General features: G+C 26.9%; 1 protein-coding gene across 1 annotated transcript in view; it reads right to left on the bottom strand.

The window, feature by feature from the left end:
* Positions 1-536: 536 nt before the first annotated feature.
* Positions 537-8,249, bottom strand: part of LOC100167269 (piwi-like protein Ago3) — a 16,140-nt gene continuing 8,427 nt past the window's right edge. The window contains exons 11-21 of the mRNA XM_029485191.1: positions 7,133-7,350; positions 6,946-7,059; positions 6,722-6,884; positions 6,351-6,532; positions 5,897-6,187; positions 5,712-5,828; positions 5,234-5,431; positions 4,975-5,160; positions 3,424-3,531; positions 3,193-3,333; positions 537-897 (exon numbers count right to left, since the gene is read on the bottom strand). Coding sequence (XP_029341051.1) covers positions 811-897; positions 3,193-3,333; positions 3,424-3,531; positions 4,975-5,160; positions 5,234-5,431; positions 5,712-5,828; positions 5,897-6,187; positions 6,351-6,532; positions 6,722-6,884; positions 6,946-7,059; positions 7,133-7,350 — 1,805 coding nt within the window. The 3' untranslated portion in view covers positions 537-810. The remainder of the gene's footprint in view (positions 898-3,192; positions 3,334-3,423; positions 3,532-4,974; positions 5,161-5,233; positions 5,432-5,711; positions 5,829-5,896; positions 6,188-6,350; positions 6,533-6,721; positions 6,885-6,945; positions 7,060-7,132; positions 7,351-8,249) is intronic.

Below are 8,249 nucleotides of genomic sequence, written 5' to 3'. Positions count from 1 at the left end.
CAAATCTGTTTTCAGAATTCTTATCGCTTCATTAGATAAATTGGTATGTTTGGCAAAAAACACGTCTAAAATACTATGCGCGCATGTGACATAAACAGAAAACCACGGTATCGAATCCCCTTAAGTTACACAAAGCATTAAAGGAACTCACGGCTAACGCACGCTAATGATCAGTCACTACTCACTACACACAGTCACAGATCACTCATGATAGATATAGAATATGTTGCCTAAATCCAACCCCTTAAAATTGTTCGCCTTCAACAGCCTAAATAATATTATAAATTATAATCAAACAATTAACTACAGATCGTATAGTATGTACATTAAATTAATAATTGTATACACCATACAGGTACATATGAGCGACATCCACTTACCCGCTTTTTAGTTTCTATTTTTGCATAATGTTTTTGACTACGAGTTGTTCAAATTTTACTGTTATAATTTATCATAAAATGACGTGTAGCTTGCTCGTAACTCATAATAAAATAATATTGAATAAAATGTAAGGAAAAAATAAAACAAGGTTTTTTGACATAATAAAAAAAGGCAATTTACTTTTTAAACCAAAGTACAAACATTTGGAACAAAGGTTTTTCATTTATGTTATTTTTAAGAGTTGAATATTTTTGACAATCACAAAATCAGTGAAAATTATCACCTAGAAAACTTAAAAAAAAATAATAATAATAATAATTGTTGTTCTATTTCTGTAATAGTCTTGATAATCAAAAAAAGTTAATAGTGTACGTCATGTAAATATAAGCTGAATAGACCTTCCTGGTCGTCCAAAATTGTACATATTCGTTACAGGAAAAATAGAGAGTTGCATAATTTATCACTTGGCTTTTGTCTAACATTTTGCCCTATAAGGTATGCCAGTTTATGAGCATACTAAAACAAAAAAAATCATTAATATTACAAATTTGAATTAAAATAATAATAATAGGGCAATATAATTATATTACAAAGAATATTCTAATACATGCTTAAATAATAAATATACTATATACAGTGAAATGTGTCCTGAAAAATTAACCATTTATAGAATTGAAGGATCTGGTGCAAGAATCGGGATCTCCACTTTTTGAAATTGTTCAGGGTGACCATTTGAAAATTCATATGCATTGTATTTGCATACTAAATTATGTTACTAATATTATTAATTGTTTTTATTTAGTTATTTTTTAATACTTTGGGTAACAATACAAGTAATAACTACTAGCATATTAATTAATAAACTTTATTTCTGCAAAAATCTATGTTACCATAGAACAATATAGAAGCAAGACTATACTTTGTAGCTGATCATTGGTGGTTTAGTGTTGTTGTTGTAAATGATTACTTGGTGTTTTAGGAGTGTCATAAACATTTATACAACAAACGGTTTGTTGCTTATTTAAGTTTTGATCCTATACCCTATAATACGACTTACGGCTATACAACAACTATTAACTTATAATTGTTGCATGACACATTCAAATATTATTTTAATTTTAATTATTATTAGTAAAATATAATATAATTTATCATCATTTCTGTGTTATCATAATGGTATCAAGTATCAACTATCAATTATTGAAATATATGATGAGCCGTTAGCTGGTTTTCTTAAATAACAAAATGTCAGTGCCCATGAGTTCGGTCATGTTACCACTTTTTTTCAAATAGCATTGGGATTTGTGAGTGTAATTCTGATGTTACTTTACAATAAAAACCCCCAGAATGTAAACTCAATAAAAAATAAAAACAAAGTTGGATTTCCCATTAGGGAGGAGTGTATGCAGCTGTCTAGAGTGGCAAAGAATTGTTAAGAATTGTTAAATAAAAATATTTATTATATTAAATAATCTTATCAAGATCTGCTTTGTATGCCTATTTAAAAAAATGTTATAAATTTGTATGTTTTACTTTAAGAATTTAATGTTCTCCAAACAATGTATTAATTTTGTTTCATTAGAAATGGTTCATAATTTATAACAATTATTATTGTAAGTTTTTATTAAAATGTAGTGGACATCCATTGAAATTTTCCCAAAGTAGGCTAAAAATAATTACTAACAGCAAAAAAAAAAAAAAAAATAATATAAAAATTCAAATGGATATATTGTTAATTAATAATTAGGGTATTTTGGAGGGAGTATTACAACTTGTTTACCTATTAAAGGGAAGGAAAATGTTTATTGCCTACAACCGTAAAAAATATAAATCAGCTTCGGAATATTTACATTATAATGAAGAGGCCGATGCAATGAAATGCTAATGAATTTAAGAATACATGTTCAGGAACATTTAACTGAGCCACATGTGCCTGACATGTGATCAGTAATAAAACAATTAGAAATGTATAACTTTTTTAATTTGATTGCTTTCAATACGTAATATTTTGTAATTTGGACCTAGTCATACAATCATGCATTGCACAATACCTTTTGTCATTATTGAGTGAATACTGATGTAGTAAATCAGTATCCAAACATAAGTGATGGGAAACTTGAACATGTTCATATTTTGTGAACTTGACATGAACGAGTTCAGTTTTCAAGAAATTAACTTGAACGTGAACTAAGCTCGCATTTATTATGATCTTTGACAATTCATTGATTCATTGACAATTTAATTTTCATAGAACATTAGGTCTTTCTCAAGAATCGAAAGATATAATTTGTTTTTAATTTTGTTTATGTTTAGTTTGGATATTATTATATTAATCATTTTTGACCTGAAATTACAACGCCGTTGATTGCCAATAACTGATAAGAATAGTGTACCATATTATTACAAATGATTGTATGCTCTTAGTGTGTATTCAACAGAATACAGTGTGATTGGAAAAATATAAAACTATCAAGCAATCAAAATTACTTTTAATTATGATTTTATTTTCGTTTATTACTGAACATTATTTTAACTAGTACTCAATAATATTATTATTTTTTATTATTATAATTTTTGATAATAACATGAAATAGTTCATTTTAAAAACTAAGAACTAGAATTTGAACTAATTCATTTTTAAAAAAAACTTTCCCATCACTGTCAAACGTCTTTATACAAGTTTCACTGTACCTTATATTTGTATTCTTAAATCGTAAATAACTAAATCTATTTTAGAATTCATGATCAAAACCACAACAAAATATGTTGTATTTATATCTAAATAATTTCATATTTATATTTTATATTTACTTGAACAGGAGCAGGAACTTTTACCGTACCACACCAATTATAATACAAGTGACACAGCTTATAGGATAATCTTTGAATATTTTCAACACTTAAATTACATCCATTTTTTAATACAATGTAATGAGTAGGATTAACAGTACCCTGCACATAAAAATAATTTTATTAATTAATAATAAAAAGAAACTAAGATAAATTTAAAAAACAACATTTATTAAAAGGAATATACTTTACTTGACGAACATGTTGAGAGACCAAGAAAAAATCGAAATAATTTCTTCTGGTTACAGTATTATCAATAACAGTTCCAGAACTAGGATTTGAATATTTTTCATTCACATACTAGATATAACAAAAATATTGAATTTTTCAAAATTAAGTAATAAATAAAACAAATATTTCTTTTTACACAAATTAATAATCCAATAAGGCCACGAAAACGTGCAGATGATTCTCTAGCACCCCAGCTGCGTTTTTCGGTAGGGCTATAGTAGTTAAAATTGCTACCAAAAAAAGGCCAAATGAAAACAATATTATAATAAAAGATTTCCATGAAAAAATTTGGCTACAAATTATTTATTTATTTATAACTGATTTCTCATTGATAATTTATGTTAATGATATAACATAAAATTGATGAATAATAATGATATTAAATGTAAACAAAGAATTATATTCAATAATAATGTAATACTTGTTATATTAGATTAATGCTTTAACCCGTCGTTGGTGACGCTAATGTTTTCACATCATTAGTGACGTGTTAACGTTTCGCTCACAATTAATTATTGTTGGAAGGGTGAAATTGGGAAAAGTGGACTGACTAATCTATAAGTAGACATTACAACGAATCCAAATCAGTTTTAAAAACTATTATCACATAACTAGGTCGATCAGTAAGATGGAAGAAATTGGTATGTTTTGGCTAAAATAACTGTCCGCCGATTCCCGGTGAGCAAATACTGATAGCTGTCAAATTTGATGGTAATAAGACAGACAGTTTATATATAGATTAAATATTTTCCATGTATTTATTTCCATTAGTAACTTATATGAACATACTAAAAATATTGTTATAAGCAAAATAATTTGAAGCCAATGGTTCCCAAAATAACAGTTATGTATGTGAGCAAAATGCTCATAGCGTCATCAACGATGGGTTAAGAGGATGCCACACCCGCATATATTGTCCCCGTTTTACAAAGACCTAAGACTGAGACAACATATGCAAGTACAGATATTTGTTGCTATGTCTTACAGGTACGTAACTTACCAAATGTACGCTCAGCAGATCAAAATTAACTCCGTTAGTTTAAATATTAGAGTGAAACTTAATAATAAAAACATTTACTGTGTGTGTATGTGGGATTTTTAAGATATTTCAGTTTTTAAGCGAGTTATGAGTATTTTTAATTTACGCTAAATTAAACACACATAACTTGCGAAACTTGACAAAATCGAACTATCGTAAAAAAAATCACGTACAAACATGGATAATGTTCTTACCATCAAGTTTCATAGTAGGTCAATTCCCAACAGGGCTAAATGTCTGCTGAGAGTAAATTTTCTGTTATGCACTTGTAAGTTGTGACAACTGGCTGTGTAGCGTCCTCTTAACACAAATCATTAACCAATAATGTGAGGAAATTTTTTTCTATTAATAACTACATATTTTAATAAAAACTATCATATTGATTTTTACCTAATTTGGCTAAACATAATAATGAGTTAATTAAAGTGTGTCAATAGTTCAAAGTTCTGGTTTAATCTTTCAAAATTTATTACCTGAAAAACTCTTGTATTAATACGTTTCTGCACAATTATTAGGGAAACCATAGGATTATACTGTCCTGGATAACTTTTAAAGGATTCGATCAAATCTGATAGTTCAATTTCTTCCACTTGTTTTAAATCTCCATCAGATACACCGTCTCTATAAATAATTATTTTTTCAGGCAACAACCCATTTTTCTAGAATAAAGTATAGTAATTAATTTTAAAACAATATCAAAACATACATCATAGTAATACAACAAAAACTAACTAATTTAAACTGCGTCACCACTTTATGAAACGCATCTTGCATAGACTTCATAAGTTCTTGATGGGTACTCCTTTGCATTGCAGCGACTGAATACCATTCAGTAAATGTCTTGTCCATTGAGGCTACAAAACCAACAACACTACTCATTTGTTTACCTTTCTCATGGTATACATCAATTCCTACTATCATAGTATTTTTCTAAAAAATAAAATAAAAATTATGGTATACTAAACATTAGCAACAAAATAGATTATATCTATTTATAGTATTGACAACATTTCAGTTTTTGTTTATGTTTCCACTATTAGCTTTGTTTTGGGAAACATAACATAGAATAATATGCATGTAAGACAGATGTTTATTTTCACTATCTTGAGTTAATAAAATATTTTATAATTATAATAAATTATAACTAATAGTGTAAAAATAATATCAACATATATATTTAGAAAATAAATTAAATATACGAAAACCTTACCAGTGGGATGTCAATAGCCCAACAAGCACCACCTAATTTACAATTAATTTGTAAAGCAATCTTCTGAGTAATTGATTGTAACCGCTCTGGCTTGGATAATGTCCTTGAGACAATTACCTAAAATAAAAAATACAGTAAAATATACTAATAATAATAATAAGCTCAACTGTGATTTCTCTTAGTACTTGAGATGGAATTCCAATTTCTGAACAACAAATCCGTTTCACAGCATTATAACGGTCTTCTCTTTGATTTGGAAATATTATGACAACTATTTGTATATCAGAATTATTCTTTAATGTACTATTTATAGTACTAACAAAAACCTCTGGATTTGTCCCCTGAACTTTAATTGGTTTTGGAGGATTAATTTCCATACCAAGAGGACGGCCGCATGAAACCAATTGTTTGCAAAATGATTTAGCTGTTGTTTCATCTCTTGGATTATACACAATGGCCCAGTTTAACATGTTCACCTACAAAATAATAACAATTAATAAAAAAAAAATAATATTTAGAACTGAATTATTTGTATTATAATTTTTTAAAAGTTAAAGTTTGAAGCTTCTTATAAGTTAAACAGAGTACAAATAAACTACAAACTGCAAGAAACATTTCTTACATATTTTATATACTTACAGCAACAAACATTGCATTTTTTGCTACATCCATTCCCCAATCCATATTTACTCCAACTTGTTTTCTGATATTACTTCCCAGTAATATTGTTTCTCTTTTATAAACGGGACCTTCCATTTTCACTGGGATTGGACGCATCATTAGGCCCCAATCTTTAAATTTCTTGCTAGCTACTTCATGAGCTATAAAATGTATTTAAAAAAAAAAAATCAATTTATGGTCAAATGTGTTGATTATCACTTATCATACACCTCAACATTAAAATAAATAAAAACTGTAACATTTTATTACACATTTTATCAATGATGATTTTAAAATATGTAATTAAATCATTTAATAGAATTTAAGTAGGCTTAAAATCAATTTTATACCATTTATACGATTCACAAATTCAACTATTGCATTTTGTCGCACTTCTGGTGTAACCAAAGTATGGTTTTGAAGAACCTTCATCAGTTTAAAGTCTGATTTCATCGCATCAGTCAATCCTGTTGAATTGCAAAGCTCAGGAACTAAGCAACAAATACCTAAATCCTGTAATTTTAAAATAATATTGATGATAAAATGATTTTAATTCATCTATTTAATTACTGACATCTGGATTTTTTCTATTTATATCTTTCTTTTTTGCTTTTGTTATAATCATTGGTTGTTGTAGATTTTTAATTTCAACATCATACATTTTTTTATAGTAATCTTTGTATGTTACCTAAATAGAGAAGAAAATAAAAATGAATACCATTTAGGTTTATAAGTATCTAGATGAAATGAATATTACTTACTTCAACACCATTTTGTTCAAAAGTTGATAAAGGATTCATTGTAAAGTCTACATCATCAACTCTGTATGTTTTACGGTTGTAATGTGTAATTACTGTAGAACCACATAATGCAGCCATTATTTCTTGCTTACTATCTGTATTATTGGTTTTCGCATTCATCATGATGTCTGTCCTATAAAAATAAACAAATAAGATTTTGAAAATGAAATCTTGCAGATCTTATAAATTTCAAATACAAGTAAAAGAACAGAACAATTATATACAGATAGTAATTGTAAATATATAAATATTTAGGTTATATTATATTAGGTACCTATAATAAATTCCAAATTAATCATATCATAATATTTATTAGGTACTTATAACGCGTTATACATCAACAAAAAACCGTGGTACTATCATAGATATATAATAGTATACTTTAGAAGTTTCAAGTACCCACGAATAATATTATACAATCACAACAAAATAACTAAAATAGTTATCCTAGGTTTTTAATATGTAATTTCGTCCAAATTTGTACTTAAAATGACTATAAAAATAAACTGCGTAAATGTATTTTTTAGATTTTTTGGTAACAGAATTAATTACTTACGTGGAATCTTGTTTTAAATTTTCAATTCTTAGATACAAAAATTGAACATTTTATAAATTTTTAACTACAAAATAATTTTTCAAATTAAAATTTGATAAATTTTGTCAAAATTTGATCTTTCATTAGCTTATAAAAAAAAATTGTGCCTATGTATTTTTAATATTTTTCAACTGATATTGTAACAATATATCAGGAGCTTTGTATTAAATTTATACACTTTTTGGCCCAACAGATAAAACTTTATTGATATTGAGTGTTACCGCTGGGTTGCTACTCACCTCACGTAATCACAACCATTGTAAATTCAGCCCATATGCCTATTGTAACCATTATTACAGATTGTATATATTCAAATAAATGTTAAAAAAAAAAAAAAAAAAAAATGGAAAATGAAAATGTCCGTAAAGAGCTCAAAATAAATCAATATATTTTGAAAATGTTATGGTGTATAGAAAATGCTAAGATAAACATTCAGTCAGAATTTCATGTATCTACGGTCATTTTTTTTAAAGTTACACCAAA

This window comes from Acyrthosiphon pisum, chromosome X, assembly GCF_005508785.2.
Source record: "Acyrthosiphon pisum isolate AL4f chromosome X, pea_aphid_22Mar2018_4r6ur, whole genome shotgun sequence".
Taxonomy (NCBI): Eukaryota; Metazoa; Arthropoda; class Insecta; order Hemiptera; family Aphididae; genus Acyrthosiphon; species Acyrthosiphon pisum.
The sequence above is the reverse complement of the archived record's forward strand: the minus strand, read 5'-3'. Positions and strand labels throughout refer to the sequence as shown.